The sequence below is a fragment of the Vombatus ursinus genome, unplaced genomic scaffold, assembly GCF_900497805.2.
Source record: "Vombatus ursinus unplaced genomic scaffold, bare-nosed wombat genome assembly UNPS02014946.1, whole genome shotgun sequence".
NCBI classification, from domain to species: domain Eukaryota; kingdom Metazoa; phylum Chordata; class Mammalia; order Diprotodontia; family Vombatidae; genus Vombatus; species Vombatus ursinus.
In genome coordinates this window covers 2,714,334-2,731,386 of record NW_020954724.1, presented here as the reverse complement: position 1 = coordinate 2,731,386, position 17,053 = coordinate 2,714,334, and the positions used below count along the sequence as shown (strand labels likewise).

The 17,053-nt window shown below is 39.8% G+C and overlaps 1 protein-coding gene across 1 annotated transcript in view; it reads left to right on the top strand.

Annotated features, from left to right (window-relative positions):
* The first annotated feature begins 12,673 nt into the window (after positions 1 to 12,673).
* Positions 12,674 to 17,053, top strand: part of CTTNBP2 (cortactin binding protein 2) — a 196,785-nt gene continuing 192,405 nt past the window's right edge. The window contains exon 1 of the mRNA XM_027845036.1: positions 12,674 to 12,760. Within this exon, the coding sequence (XP_027700837.1) occupies positions 12,674 to 12,760 (87 nt within the window). The remainder of the gene's footprint in view (positions 12,761 to 17,053) is intronic.

Sequence of the window (17,053 nt, the reverse complement as noted above, 5' to 3'; positions counted from 1 at the left end):
AGGGGATAGCTAGAAGATTTCTAAGTCTCTTTCCTTCCTTGTGGAAAGTGAGAGAAGAATTTCTGTGATATACCAAGCAGGGAAGCAGCAGCAAATTGTATTACCCATAAGTTCATGACCAAACAGCACCTTGTTTCTTTTGTGTTTGTTATTCTCTGATCTAAGACAACTAGGCATCCATAGACAGAATTGTTTAGTAGCAAGCTTGTGTGTTAAGGAGATCCGTCAGCACCATCAGAATCCCACTGTTAACTAGAATTAGGTAGCAGAGTCTACCAGAGGCAGGAGCAATGGCCACGGAATGATGGTTGATGACAGAAGAAGTGCCTGATGGAGGATATGAAAAGGCGGTCACATGAGGATAGGGGCAGCTTCAGGGAGTTCACAGAAACTTTAGGGGAACCCCATGAAAGGACAAAAGAATTTCCTGTGTCAAGAGTCAGAAGGTAGTCCTTTGCCATTCATTCTCTTACATATGTACAATTATACTTTATATTTAAATCTATTTTCTCTCTCTCTTTTTTTTTTTGGCTAGGCAATGGGGTTAAGTGACTTGCCCAGGGTCACACAGCTAGTAAGTGTTATGTGTCTGAGGCCAGATTTGAACTCAGGTCCTCCTGAATCCAGGGCTGGTGCTCTATCCACTGAGCCACCTAGCTACCTCTAAATCCATTTTCTCCAGTGACCCTATATGCACAGGGGGAGAATATATCTGAAGTTTGGGGGTGAAGAATGTTTTTGTAATTACTTTTTTTGGTACAGCTCAGTAAATCTCTTTTCTAAAAGCATAATGGAATTCAACCAATTCTGTTTGATAATGGGGAGCATACTAATGGGGGCTTAGGAGCTACAGTGTTAAAAGGTACAACTCTTTAGGGTTATCTGTAGAATGCCCAAGGTAGTTATACTTAACTACTCTCTGAGAACTCAACCTGCCGGGGCCAGTGGGAGTTGGGGAACTGTGTGTATATGTATGTGGGGAATACTCCATGCGAAATTGTCAACATGGTAGGACTGAAGTAAAAAGGTGACAGCCTTTGGCTCCCACTGTCAGCATTGAGGGTTATGGAAACAGATGCCCTGAGATTTAGGCTCAATATCCTTGACAGCTGAATACAAAGAAGACTAAAATTGAGCTAATACCAAAGATAAGAACTTGCAGAAAGAGGTCAATCAGGAGGGAAAAGGAAACAAAGACAAATTGACCTAGTTGCTATGTTAGGACATTGCATGAGGGTTAAGGCTTAAGAGGCTTTGAGATTTGTAAACTTTACCCAGTTTCACTACTGCCTCTCTCAATTCCCACCCTGCCCTGCCATATATTTCCCATAGAGTGTGCTCCATAGTATATTTCCTTTTAACTGGGAGTTTAAAAGAAATGGATATTCAAGGTAAATCTGACAGATATTCAGAAAGCACCTAGCTGCTCTTGTTGAGTTTAAGGCATCAGATCCAAATGACCTACAGCCTCAGATACTGAAAGAAATGGAAGATGTAATTGCTGATCTACTGTTAGTGATCTTTTCAAGATTATAGAGGGGCGAAGTGGGCCCCTGTCGGAGGAAAGTGCAATACAATCCTGCTCTGGCCTTGAAGTGAAGTCTGTAAAACCTAGGTTTGAATTCCACCTTAGATACTTACAAGCTGTTGTAATACTACACAATTCACTTGATTTCTCTGAGCCTCAGTTTCCTCATCTGTAAAATTAGGAGTTTGGTTCCTCAGTGACCTCTAAAGTCCATTCCACTTCTATATCTATGATCCTGAATGGTCCTGGTGCCAGGGGAGGGACTTGCTAGTTTTCAGAGAGTGAGACCCAAGTGGGATGGGGACTCTCTGTGGTCCCTTCTATGGGTCGTGCTTACTGAGGCCCCCTGCTTATCTTGCAGCTTTTTGCCCCTCTTTAAGAGGAAGGAGTGGCTGTGTTCTAGCAGCTTTGGGGGTGGTGGGTAGGTAGCTGATATTCAAACCTTGAGATTCATGTCTTGGGATAAGCACAGGGCCTAAAGAGAAAGAAAGTTGGTGCTTATAATTTTGGTGAGGATGAACAAGGCATTTTGAGATTTGGATGTTCTTAAAGTTCAAGCCAGAATCTCAAGTAACAGAAGCTGCTCAAAAGAAGGTATTAACCTCATTACACAGGAAGTTAGAAAGAAGCTTGATATTCTAGTCAAGGAGAATCTAAGAGACCAGGAATTGGAGGTTTGTGAATAGGTAAAATGGAAGCTTTGGGAAAATCTCTATGGTATTACTGAGCAGGCTAGTGCTACTCATCACCAAATAATGCAGAAGCCAAATTCCTAGGCAATAGGCCTTGTGCCTATTACAAATTCAAGTTTCCCCAGGCTTTTCCTGTAGAGAATAGCACAGGAGCCAAACTGTTATTTTTCAAAGTGCTAGTAGGAAATGGAAGTCTCTCTCATGCAGGAAGGGTCAGCAAGAAGGAACTGGGTGTCCACTTGAAACCAAAAAACCCAGCAAACGTTAGGAAATTTTTTTTTTTTCTGAACAGTTGATAGACAGAAATGCCCTTAGCACAAACCCTCTAGGAAGCACCTGTATAACTCTGGACAGTCCACTTAACTACTTTCATTTTTCTCATCTGAAAAATGTAGGGATGGGAATTGGTGGCCTCTAAATTCCCTTCCAACTCTAAGTGTAGGATCCTAAAATAGCAAAAGTCCAAAGTATAGAGTATGTAGTCAACTCTTATTGATCCCCTACCCCACCCTCAGGAACTGGCAGGTTAGGTCCCTGGAGGACTGGAGACTACTTCTCTCCTTGGAGTCTTAGGGGACTCTGAGAGGTTAGAGGGGGGTTTCTCTACTATCTCTCATGAGGCCCTCACAGGTGTGTTTTCCCCAACCCCCATGATTACCAGTCAATTAGTTAAATATGCTTAATTAACCTTTAGAAAGGGGGTATTTATTAAGGAAGAACAGTTGATACAAAAAGCTCCCCCCTCTACCCCCCAAACTTTGTGACTTATTCTTCTACAGTACATACAGAGTCTAGGAGAAAGTGGGATCAAACTTAGAGACCATATGTTGCAAAGGGGCAACTGACAGACCCTGTTTGTTGGAAACCCCCTTTCTCCTCATTGTAGATACTCATGAAGCTCTCCTTAGGCATGGTATATCTTCTCTCCTGGACTCCTTGTAGAGTCTTGAAACTGCCTTTCTCCAGTATGTCTTATTTGTCTTTGGCTCCCAATGTAGACATTGATGCATTGGGAGCCAAATCTGTAGACAACTGCTGCCATTCCAAGGACACTAGTAGGATGTCAGCCAAGAAGTCCAAATTCTCTAGAACAAGGTCCTCTTCTTATTAAAATGGGGAAAGAAAGGTTAAATCTTCTTTTCTTCTGCCTCTTATATTTCCTGTTAAGGGCTTTGTAGGAATTGCTCTCCCCTCCCTTGCCTCTGGAATTACCAAAGTTCTGAAATGGACCACTATTTTATACAAAACCCATTGGATGAGTTTCTGCAGCTGATCCCAAAACAGCTCTATCTCTGTACAGCTTGACTCCATTTCATCCAATGGCTTCCAAGGACTTTTCACACATAGCCTAATATCCCTGATTGATTAATTAATTGTTTCAATCTAGATCTTCCTCACTTGATAAAGTTACTAGGGCCAGAGAATTTTGTTAGTTACTTTAAGTGAAGTGGGAATAACTGATCCATTGATTCATTCTCCTCCCTCACCCTTACACTATAATTTGACATGCTGTGTGTGGATCATCAGGTAATAAGCAACTTTTTCTGGAAAAAAAAAAGATGAAATTGTGGAACGGAGAAGGACAAATGTTATCCTAATTTAAGGAGGGAAAAAAGGAAGAGAAGGGACTCTGAAAACTATAGGCCAGTGAGTTTGACCTCAATTGGGAGGGGGAAATTCTAGAACATATTATTAAAGGCATGATTAGTGAACATCTAGAAAAGAAAGTGGAGATCACATAGAGCTAGCATGGCTTCATCAAGAATAGATCATGTCAGAATAACCTCATTTCCTTTTTCAATAGGGTTATTATACTGGAAGATTGTGGGAATGTTTTGTAGTTTACCCAGATTTTAGCAAAGTGCTTGATTATGGTTTTTTTAATGCCATTTTTATGGAAAAGATGGAGGATATAATCTAGAAAATCATATAATTTGGTAGATTTAGAACTGTTGGAATAATTAAGCTCAAAAAAGAGTTCCATGTCCTTTTAGGAAGTCTCCAGTGGACTTCCCTGGGGATATGTGCTTTTGTTAAAAAAAAATGGATAAAACTATAAATAAAAGTATCTAGTATGCAGATGACCCAAATATGGAAGGAACTGCTAACATTGGATTACATAGTCAGGATATTAAAAAAAAAATCCACTGGGAGTAAGCACTAAATAAATACTTATTGATTAATTGGATTAAATGTAATAGCATAAAATAGAAGGACTATAAATGTAAAGTCTTACACTTGGTTTCAAAAATCAGCTTTTTTTTAGGGGACAGGATGAGGAAACTATGGCTATATAGTAATTCTTCTGAAAAAGGATCTGGGACTATTGCTGGACTGCATTTCAATATGAGTCAACAATATAATATGGCAGCTACAAAAGCTATTAACATCTTAGTCTACAAGAAGAAAGACCTGGTGGCCAGAGCAAGGGAGGTGAGCATCCCACTGCATTGTTTCTTGATCAAATCACATCTGTTTTATTGGGTTTAATTATGGGCACCACATTTTAGGAAGGATGTTGCTAAGTTGGAGAACATCCAGAAGAGAGCAATCTGAATAGTGAACCCTTAAGGTCATCTCATGTGAGGGTCAGTTGAAGGAATGGGAGAAGAGAAGACAGATGTGGGAGGGGAAGGTGACAGTAAAAGTTGAAATGTGGAAGAGGGATCAAACTGACTTAGAGGATAGGCTTAGGAATAACCAAGGTCCTGGGGTCACTTGCCCCAACAAGACAAGTATCAACACTAGGCACTTCTCACCTGGACTATTGCTATAGCTTCCTATTTGCTCTCCTTGCTCTAAGTCTCTCCCATTTCCAGTCCATCCTCCACATCACGGCCAAAGTGATCTTCCCAAAGTGCAAGTCTTACCATTTCTTTCTGCCTACTCTAAGTCCTGTCTCGTTTACCTTCGTTACCCAGTATGATATGGTTTGGTGGAAGTCTTCCACCACAAATACAATTTGGTATATGCACAGGGAATACAAAATACTTTTAATATTAGCTTAAGCAAAACATAATTGGAAAAGTAAATCTCCAGCATATAATGCAAGCCAGAGTCTCTCCTTTCTAGGATCAGATATGAACTCTTCTGTCCGGCATTTACAGCTCTGCTCCTACATTTCCAGGCTTGTTTGTTACATTATCACTCCTCGCCATGCATGCTACAGTCCAACCATAGTGAGTGTCTACTTTTGTCCTTGTATCCCTAGTGCTTTGAATAGTGCCTAGCAAATAGTAGGCACTTAGCAAATGCTTATTAGTTGATTGATAAGTTGATGTGTAGCTGTGATTCTGGCTGGTAGCTCCCTTATAGGGAGTGAAAAAAAAATGTGATCTCAACACAACATTTGAACAAGAAGTTATATATGTCTTCAGTAATGCCAGAATATCACAGTACAGGGCAGGCTGCCTAACATTAACCATAGAATTAATTTACCACAAACATTTTGACATTAGCTACTACTGTTCCTCAGTAAATGATTTGACCTTGCTCAGAATGAAAATGACATCACAGAAGCCCTCCTTTTATTTTCTAATCCTAAAAAGGAAATTAATTCTTCAAGGCTGCTCAAGTCTTTGTTTTGCAGAATTCTTAAATGTATGAAATGGGTAGCTAAAGTGAGAAAATGAGAGTAAAGTGTATATCTAACTGGCAAATTGAATCATGTAATGTGCTGCCTGTGATATTTTAGAGTGATATTTGAAGCAAGGATCAGCATTTCTAGCTGATATTAAATAGTTGCAGTTTTATCAAACTGACACAAAAATGGCCTGGTCCATGTAAAGGAATTTTTCACAGGTGAAGTTTGGGGTTATATAAAATGATAATAAGTGGGCTCAAGTGGAACAGAGGCATGTCAGGTTTTGAGAGGTAGTTTCTGATGTATTGTTATTGCTTGTGTTGGGCTGGTTGATGCTGATACATTAACTTTATTTCACAATTTTAGACTGGAGGGACACACATTTATGGCCAATCTCCTTTCAGTTGCAAGAGAAATAAATCCTCAGTGAGTCAATCTTGAAGGCTGTCTGCTTGACCATTGAAATTGAAGGGCCCAATTCTGGTTTTCCTCATTAATGCTTCGAACATTATACTTCGTCTTATAATTGAAAAAATATATATCTTCTAACCTGGAAGGCAAAATCTTGTTATCTGACGTTGTTTTTAAAGACTGAACTATCTTATCAGGGAGGAAGAATGCCTAATCTTATGACCTGACTATTTATGTAGTTTTTAAACTTTCTAAGAAAAAAAAAAGGCTATAATTAATGCCTAATGGTATAAACACCATTGCTTTAGTAGTTGCCTAGCAACCAACATATTGCAGGTCTGTTGGATTGCTAAAGAGACCCAAATAAATGAAGATTTAGATTAATTTAAAATTCAGGTGGATGAGAGACAGTTCTGGGCCAGACTGCTGTGTAAAATTTTTATATTTATTTTTAAGTTCAAGATTGTACTTGTCTCACATTAAAATAAATATCCCTTGTGGTCTATTGCTTTTAAACTACTTAAATAAAGAGAGAAAACCAAAAAGCACTAGAATACAATTAAAAAAATACACATGATGACATTGAACAAACCAGTGTATTCAGGACCATAGGAAAGCCTTTTCTATTAATAAAATCCCAGAAATGTTTTTGGGACACATAAAATTGCAGGTAGGGTGTTTTCGAAGGGAGTCTAGGCATTCCCAAATTAGGCAATGCCCCGAAATGTGTTATAGCTTTGATTGTGTAACAGGGATAAAGGGGCCAGAGCATTTGGGTCACCAGATGTGGCAAGGTCATGAGTGGGCTCTGATCCCTCCACCCCCTGTTAAATTAGTATTATAGTTTTTCAACAGAAAGTTTCTTTACTAGGAATGGCCATACCCACACCCAGAATATTGGCACAGATGATAAAAAAAAATAGAAATAGGCAATATTGCAGGGGTTGTAGAAAGAATGGCATAGTAATATATTATTGGTGGAAATGTGAGTTAGTATAACTATTTTGGAAAGCAATTTGGAATTATACAAAATAGCTAAAATGTCTATATCCTTTGACTTAGAGATTCTATGCCTAAGCATATACCCCAAAGAGGTCACTGATAAAAAGAAAGGCTCCATATACCCCCAGATATTTATAGCAGCATTCTCTCTGGTACCAAAGAACTAGAAACAAAGTAGGTACTCACTGATTTGGGAAAGGATAAACAAATTATGGTACATAAATGTAATGGGATATTGCTAAGCTAAAAGAAAGGACATGATGAGTCCAGAGAAGCTTGGAAAGACTTAGTTAGATGAACTGATGCAAAGTAAAGAGAGCCAGGAAAGCAGATTTTTATATTTTATATTTTATTATACACAATGACTACAACACTGAAAATGGGGGGAAAAACTACTATAAAACAGTTGAAAATGAATGTTGTGAAATGATAAAGAACAAGCGTGGTTCCAAAGAAGAGCTAAGAGAAGATATCCCACAACATTAATATAAATTCAATTTTTTAATGTATTGATTGGTTTTGCCAATTTTGTATCTCTTTTTCTTTTCTTTTTTAATAAAATTCTTTGTTATTCAGGATGACTTTCTGGGAGGGAGGAAGGAGACAAATACACAGGAAATCCATGTAATTTAAAAACAAAAGCTATCAATAAAAATCTATTGAAAGAAAAAAAAAGAACAGGCAGACCATGGAAGCAGTTCTCTCACTGTATCAGGACACATGTAACACTGTGTTCTTCTTGCCCACCATTTTGACAAGTCTACTCTCACTTTTCTGTATTATTAGAAAGGAACATTGGTGGTAATAATAGATTATCCAAAAGTCATTTGTAATTGATTCTGGCTTGCATTATATGCTGGAGATTTACTTTTCCAATTATGTTTTGCTTAAGGTAATATTAAAAGTATTTTGTATTCCCTGTGCATACACCAAATGATATTTGTGGTGGAAGACTTCCACTAAACCATACCATACTGGGTGGCAAGGGTAAATGAGACAGGACTTAGAAATTTTCTAAGTAAAATTTACCAAATATCTAAACCACATGTGGATAACCAGTGGTTGACTGTTGGGGAATTATGGATATGTCATAAAAATGAAAGTGGGGGAAGGAACTTTATTTTTTCCACAAACAAAAATGTGTGTATGTATAAATACATGTATATTAATTCCTAGTGCTTTGGGTTTTGCTCTTATAAAGCAGATACAAGGAGCTCAGGTCTCAGATGCTTTCTTTTTTAATAATGAGAAAAGGAGTGGAACTCTATCATGTCAGATAATAGGAAACAGAGAAGAATGACAGTAATCTGGTACTTTCTCAATTTTATCACTAAAGCCTAGAGTTGATTTGATAATCAGTAATTTTGTCCTATGACAAGCACAAAGTCTGAGTAAAAAATGGTTTACTCTATAGAGCTAATAACACCTCCTCTCCCAATTTAGTGAGACCACAGAGACCACAATGATTACAGTGTTTTTTATTCAGGGAGGAAAAATACTCTTTAAGATCAGTGGAGAGTCTTTATCTCAGCATAGGATATTGGGAATCCTAATGGCTTTATCATATAAAACTCTCTGGGTTGTTCAGCTCATTTAAGTGGAGAATAATGCCAGTTAGGTCAAGGTCTCGGGTTCAGGGAAAAACAACCAAAAAACTGTTCCTCACTCCCAGACTGAATTCCTGACTCCAGCCTGTCATCTTATAGGTCACAAGGAAGACTGGCTCAATAGAAACTCATCACTACTACAAAAACAAATCCAAATAACAAATCCCAGTCATGTTGGATACACATACAAGAGAGACTAGTTGGTTCTCCAGTATGATAAATAGAATTCATGATCTTTCCATTTTAATGTTAAATATAATTGATTTAAAAATAAGATTCGTTCTTATTCATTGCCTTTTCCTCCTCCTCCATTTTTGCCCTACTATCTTTCCAAACTTGCCAGCGGAAAATTTACTTCCTTAGCTTTGGGATGAACTTTCTATTTAAGTATTTAATGAAGCTTCAGAAGATTTAATTTACAAAACCAGCCTGTTGCTGTTGCTTGTGGTTCTGTGCTACCTCACACTAACAGAAGTTGTGCTTTGTGCAAAGACTCTTTCTGAGAAAGGGTTAATTTTCAGTCTCCACACAAGCTGATTCTCAGAAGAGAGTTTAAACTAGTAAGTGTCCTAGTGGTGATGCTGCACTGACTAGGCCATTTTAGTAGTAAGGGCCTTAACTCATAGTGGTCTGGCTACTGGGTGAGCAGAGCAAAAAAGTTGTCAATTAACCAGTATACAAGTGGTATTTTAGAAGTGAAATTACCTTTATTTGTAAGTCTTCTCCTCTCCTCTGATCAAGTTAAGCCTCTTGAACTATCATTGTGGGGATAATTCTGTTTTTATAGCCTTAGCACTAATGAGTCTGATTCACAACATTGGACATTTTCATTGGGGTCATTAGTGAATCTGCGAACATTTAGTCTTAATAACAACAATATAAACTCCTCAGATGCTACTTCCTGAAGAAACCATGTTACAATATTAGACTATTTCTAGTTCTTAACTCCTCATTGAAGGTTTTCCATTTCAGCAGTGAGATAGTTAACTCTCTGGTTTATAATCCAATAGCAATACAAGAAAATTCACTCCTTTTTGTTTTGCAAGAAAATGTTTCTTGAAAAGAAAGAGCAAACTTCTTTCATTTCTCTTAATTCCAAGTTCTTCAGCATATAACTTTTACTTATTAGGTACTGTTGTATCATCTTGTCAGCAGAGTTAGGATTTTAGGGGAAGGCATCAATTTAAGAGGAAGATTTTTTTTCTTTCTTTTCTTTTTTTTTTTGAGAAATAGAGATGGTAAATCCAAAGAGCTAAAGGAAGAAGTACCTGTCCATGCCTCAAAGAAAAATAAAAAACTTGTATTTATTTAAGAATTAATTGTGCCCCAATCTCTTCAGTGAGAAAGTACCCAGACCATTTGACTGATCATTAGCACTGAAATTTGGTTTGAGAATCTTCCAGAAGGTTGAAATTAAAGAGTTAACATTTCTTAGGCAATGAATCAACTTCATTTCAGGACCCCACAGGAGATATTTTCCCTGCCCTGGTTTGTGTCACATTTGGGCCCAATTTGTAAATTGAGTGATTAGAGTGTGAAGAACCTATAATTAGAAGTCCCAATATGGATATGTACCTGTCTAAAAAAGGAACATTGGTCCCAGTTAGTCAGAGCCCAGGGTTGGAAATTATAATCTAATGATCTCTTAGAATTTCAAGTCTATTTTTTCCTAAGGAGTCAATAAATACTAGTTCATTGCCACTTTACTGAAACACAGCTTGGATGCTTGGATTTGATTTCATGCTTTCAACACATTTTTAGGATATCTAGCAATTCTAGAAGGGTTTGTACCATATGGTCCTGATAAAGGGATAGATTTGCACGACATGGTAGTTGGCAGGAAAGGGCATGAACTGAATCAGGTGTGAGTGGGGGCAAAGGAGTATGGGGCAAACTCTCTAACATTATGCAAGATTCCTTGTGAATTATATAGAAAAAAGTGATCTTTTTAAAAATATTTTGTAAATTCATATTTGAAAAATCTCATAAAAATGCCCCCTCCCCCAGTTGTTAGTATTTCAGATTACAAGGTTAATTCCCCCAGGCTTTTTTTTCAGCAATACTCGTTTAATGATCAGAATAGAGAGACTAGTGCCTGGCACAAGGTTGAGACTTCATAAATATTTGTTAATTGTTTGGTTGACTGGAATATTAAAAAAAGGTACCCCATCATCCCCAGGGAAAGTCAATAGGAGCATAGTCATAGAGGGACTAAATCTCTTTATTATGTAGGTAAGGAAATTAGGGGCCAGAGAGGTTGTAACTTGCCCAAGATCACTCAGTTGTAAGAAGCAGAACTGGGATTAGAATCTAGATTTTCTGACTCCAAATTTAGTGCTTTTCTCACAATATCACACTTCTAAGAAATGTTTAAGAAGTAAGGTAGACCAGTGTCTTGTCCCCATAAGAGGACTCCTTTGCTAGGGCTGGAATCATCCTCATAAAAAAATTAACATTCATATAACACTATAAGGTTTAGGAAGCCAATTGTCTCATTTTCTATTGACTGCTGGTCACACCCTACAATAGTATTATCCCCATTTTACATTTGGGGAAAATAGCGGCCAAATAGCTATCAAGCAATAGTGTAGTAGACACTAATAAGTATCTGAGGCAGAACCAGAACCCAGATGTTCTCGGCGTCAAATCTAGCACTCTATCCGCTGCAGAATGATAGAAATGGAAAAGACTTTAGAGGTCATTTTTCAGATGAGAAAACAGAAGTACTTGTCCAAGGACAGGTAACCAGTTCTTTAAAGTCTAAGTGACTGCAGCACAGTCAAGAATGAAGTGGGATGGGCAGCAGTGGAATGGTTAATCAACGCAGTGGAAAGTCCACTGGTTTTAAAGTCGGAGGACCGTGGTTCAAATTCTTCTTCATTTACTACCTGTGTGACCTTGGGCAAGTCACTGCATCTCTGGGCCCTACTTCTTGATCACTAAAACGAGGGGGTTGGAATAGATGCTCTCTGAGGGTCCTTACAGTTTTAAATCCAAGATACTATGAATAGGAGACCAGGAGAGAAAATCTTCGGTTTAAAATTGGTGGCCATTTGGAATAGGGAAATAGTCGATCGTTTGAGAGATAGGAGATTTGACAAGTGACTTTTGTCGGAAGGATAAAAGGAAATTGCTGAAGATGAAAACAGTGCTTTATCCCAGTTGGGGACGGAAGGCGATTACTCACGACCTAGCTCGGAGATAAGATTTGGGAGACCTGAAACTGAGTTTTCACTCTGCAGCGTTGTCGCGTAGGGATGTATTGACAGTTTATATTCCGTGCCTCAGATTCCCCCATCTGCCTAGAGGATAGACCCATAACCCCAGAGCCCTGCTTATCTCCAATCTGTTTCACTGCGAAGAGAAAGGAGTGGGGGTGTGCTTTGGAAAGACTTGGATTGTCTTTCAAACTGAGGAGGCGGGTATACGATCAAGGTCACCCACCCTCCCCAGAGACCCTTCCACCGGGATGCCTGGCGGCGTGGTTTTCTGGAGCCGGAAAGAAGTGAGGCTCGCAGCACGAGAAAGCGGGGGTGTCCGCCTGCGCCCTGCCGCGGGCCCCTCCCTGGCACAGGGTGCCGCGCTGGGCTGGACTCCAGCGCGCAGCGGGTTAAAGCGCGGCGGGGGCGGGCAGGCGAGGGGAGGAGTGTGCTGTGCTTTGCGGACTGGGGGTGCGGAGCTGGGGAGGTGTGCAGAGCACGGCGCTCCCGACTCTTTCCTCTCCTCTCGGCTAGACTGAGTGCCCGGCTCTCCGGCGCGCAGGGGGTTAAGCACCTCCCGTGCAGAGCGAGGGGGCTGAGCTGGGGAGCTGCAGCTCGGTGCTTGCATTCAGATCCGCTAGAGCAGGAAGATGGCGACGGACGGGGCGAGCTGCGAGCCCGACTTCTCCCGCACCACGGAGGACCCAGCGGGAGCCCCGGCAGCGGCGGCGGCGGCGGTAACCAAGCTCCTGGGGCTGGCGCGTTGCGGGTGGCGGTGCGGGGTGCTGGGGCTTAAGGTGGCGGGTTCCGCGGTATACCAGGCTCTGAAACCTTCCTCCCTCCCGGGAATACCTTTCGTCCCCACGCCACACCCCTGCAACCGGAGGGATGGGGCGGGAGGTGGCCGAGGGTTGCTCCCGATCTTCCCCTGCAGCTGGAAAGCACCCCTTCCTTTCCTCCTGCCTTCCTTGGCGAGCCTCCCCTGCGGGGCACCTCTCGGGAGCCCTCCCCTCAAGCCTTCTGCACCCTTTCTCTAAGCTTGCTTTCCCGGGTCCCACCCTCTTTGCACGCCCTCCTCCTGTTCTCCCCCAACTCTTCCCACTCCCCCCAACCCCTGCTGGTTTGGGCGAGGGTGAATTGTGTTGTATTTCCCAGCGAACTTGACCCCCTATTGTTTGTATCTCTGCCGCGCGTGTTTGTGGTGTGTGTATGTGTATGTGTATATGTATGTATATGTATGTATGGGCGAGCCTTAGATGTGGTCGCTTGTCACCTAGCCAGGGATCTTAGAAATCTTTGGAGAAGGAGATGGGGAAGAGGACGATCCATGGTTAGGTATAGGACAGGTGTGCAGCTGCCTATTGTGTGTTTGAGGATGCTTGGAGATGCCTCTGGGGAAAGTCACTACAGAAATCCACGGGTGGGTTGGGCTTGGGTCTGCCAGTGCCCGGGCATTGGCACTTCCTTTGACTCCTTGAAACCCCCTCCTCACCCTTCCCTATTCCCCCTTTTTGAGTGCTGACAAGCTGGGGCGGGGGAGAGACTAACAGAGACAGAGACAGGCTTTGACGGTCTCAGAACGAGGTTTTGACATTAAATCGCCTTCGTTTTTTTCTACATGCCCCGTGATACCTGCCCCTCTCCTCCTCCGTCTGCATCTTTTTACCTTGTGGGTGGAAATCAGAGCAGGTGACAAGCCCCTGCGGTTGAATAGAGCTGAACCCCACGTAATGGGTGGAAAATGTTTTCAATATTTGAGGAGAGCAGCATGGAGCCTGTTTAAAAAAAAAAAAAAAAAAAAAAAAAAAAAAGGACGGCTCTGCCTGCTTGCCTTTCGCCCCTCTCTCACTTTAGTTATTTCTAGTGTGGGGTTCTGATTAAGTGAAGGAAATAAAAATCTCTGTCAACTCTTCTGTTTTGTACCATGCAGTCTTCCTTCTTGTTTCTTACTTCTTAAACCGAGCTTACATTTCAGTCAGAAACAGGGGACGGGGCCAAGAGTAAACAGCTAAAATCTTTTCAACTTTCCCTAGCTAGCCTGCTCAATGTTATTTCACTCCCTTAGAATCTTACCACTGGTGTAGGGAGGGATAAAGGAAGGGGTGGGGGTAGCGGGGGCCTGGGAGGTAGTGGGTGCACGGCGGTAACAAGGACTGAAAGGAGAAATATGCAAGAGAAGTGAGGATTTGGGAGAGAAGTAGGAGGATTTCTACTTCTGCAGTTGCTAGATTTTGATCTCTAGGTTTTTATGGACATTGGAAATTTTTTTAAAAGGCATTAAGATTGCAAATGAAATAGTCCAATTTATGATGTGGAAAGCAAACCAGTAGCCCTACGTGAAACACAATCGAGACTGCTGTTAAGCCAGAAAACATTATGTGTTACTGAAAATGACCAGGGATCTTCCTGCTGTGATGATGGATAAGGTGAGGTAGTGAAGGTGAAAAAGATTTTTTTCTTTTTCTTTAAAAAAAAAAAGGTTTACTTTGTAGGTCTCATTGCATACTTAGAATGGGTTTCTTTGTTATGACCCCCAGGACTTTAATCACCTGCTGAAAATAAAGCAAAACGTAAATACATGATTTATGGACTCTATCTGATTCATTTATTTGTTTAGGCCATAAATCCAGATGGGGATGGTTAGGTTGATTTTTGTGATGTTGATGTTAGTTCTCTTTTTTATTGTTTAATAATTCATAAAATCCCAGGAGCCAGTTTGTGTGTGTACCTCTGTGTGTGTTCAATTAGTTTGAGGTTTAATCCTGAGACTTGTCAAAGAAATCTTAACCTGCTTTTTATTTCCAGAGATTCCTTTAGGCAAGATATATTTTGGTGAGGTTAATCTTTTAGCATTTTGCAACTTAGCTTTTAAGTAATCCCTCTTTTTTTTAATAGCTGGGAAAGCTTTTTTTCTTTAAAAAATGTTTTTTTTAAAGGTTTGTTTACTCATTATGTCAGCCGCTCTCCATTGTCTGTTTAGTTGATGCCCTGAAAGCTAATTTTAAATTAAAGTAAGAAGAGCTGGAGAGGTGATATTTTCACACAAATGCAATTTATCACCCAGTGTTTAAAAGCAAGAGATATTTTCACACTCCTACATATTCTTGGCTGATTGAATTCTTCCTGCTAGGTTTTAAATTCTGTATATTTTAGAAAGTATAGCTTTTTATATCTTTTTTTAAAAAAAACATAGTTTCCATTTTATTTCAAATTGGGTGTGTATTTCATTTACTATTGAGGATTTAAATGATCCTTAAAAGCAAAGTAGGTTATTTTTTGGAAGTTTTTTTTTCTGAAAGTTAATCTATTTGGATGGTTGCCTGGAAACAAGTTGAATTTATAGTTTTTCAGTTTAGTATGATTTCCAGGGGAGTGTTCTTAATTCAGGTAGTGAAAGTTTTGTTTAGCTATTTAAATCCTAAAAGCATAGCCAGTGCAATGAAAGGAATGGTAACAATTAAGACAGCCAGTATTATTGGTGCTATCATATCAGTTATCAAGTGCTGTCAGCCATACCAGGGGTCCAGTAGTGTTTTCAATTTCTTAGCCAAATATTGTGATTCTGGGAATTCATATTATTATTCCACAGTGGAAATAACTCCTAATGTATAGGATAGCATGGAAAAAAATGCTTTTTTTATTGTCACCAAGAATTTGAGAAGCAGGAGAGAGAGAGACCATTCTGGGCTTTCCTGGACCACATGCAGGAATCGGTATATGTGCAAAAGATTTAGTGTATATTCTTTGTTGTCATAGCGATAGTGCCAGGGGAAAACTTAGGCAAGGATTTCCTTAAAAAGTGCTAAATATCATGAATGATTTACACCTGCAATGACAGTATTAATAAAAAAAAAATAGCTGTCACATTTTATAAATTTTCCTGATGTCTTGCAGGTGAGTTTTGGGGTAGAGCCAGTGATGAAAAGATGTGTCTTAACTGAAATGAAAATTATTGCTAAGCCATTTTCTTTCAAAATACAGCAAAAATATAGCTATCAAATAGCTGTATGTGATGGATGCCTTACCTCTTATCACTTTTTTCAAAGGGGAAAACAAAGATTTACTGGATTTAAAGCTGTGGAATTACTGACTTATATTCTTTCCTAAAGATGGGAAAGGCATGATATTTAGCATTTTTTTTAAGGTTTGACATTTTCCTTTTTAATAATCATAATTGACACTTCCATTGCATTTTAAAGTTTGAAAAGTGCTCTGTGGGATGTATTATCTCCTTTTCAGACAAACATTTATTTAAGTGGCTGCTATATACCAGGCACTGTGCTAAGATCTAGGGATACCAAGAATGACAAAAGACAGTCCCTGCTCTCAAGTTGTTCATACAGACAACTACGTAAAAGCAAGATGCATACAGGGTAAATTGGAATTAATCAGCAAGGGAAGGTACTAAAATTAAGGGGATCACCTAGGTTTCCTATAGAAAATGAGATTTTTGCTGGGACTCGTACGAAGCTAGCAGGTAGAGATGAAGAAGAAGAGCCTTCCAAGCATGACAGATAGTCAGTGAAAATGCCTGTAATGTCTAGACAGTGTATGCTAGAGAAAAGGAGAAACGCTCACTTGACATAGTCATATATTTTATTGCTTGAAGAGACCTCAGAAATAATTTTATAGACAAGGAAACTGAGGCCCTAAGTGTCTGATTTGGTCAGTCACACAATTAGTGGAAACATCTGGGATATTGTTAAGTATCCTTAGGTTCTATAACTGGAACCCAGATTAGAATTGTTTTCTTACTCTATAAACTTTACCAGCATAATAGAGTGGCAGTAGGTAGGCAGCATGGTACAGTGGAATGAGGGCTGGAGTTTGGAGGAGTAGAGTCAGAGAACACCATGGGTTCAAATCTTATGTCTAATACTTATTATCTATGTGACCTTAGGGAAGTCACTTAATGTCTTTGGGCCAGTATCCTCATCTGCAAAATAAGGGTGTTGGACTAGATGAGCTGAAATGGTCCTTACCACTCTAAATCTATGATCCTTTGAAGAGTTTAAACAATAGAACTTCAG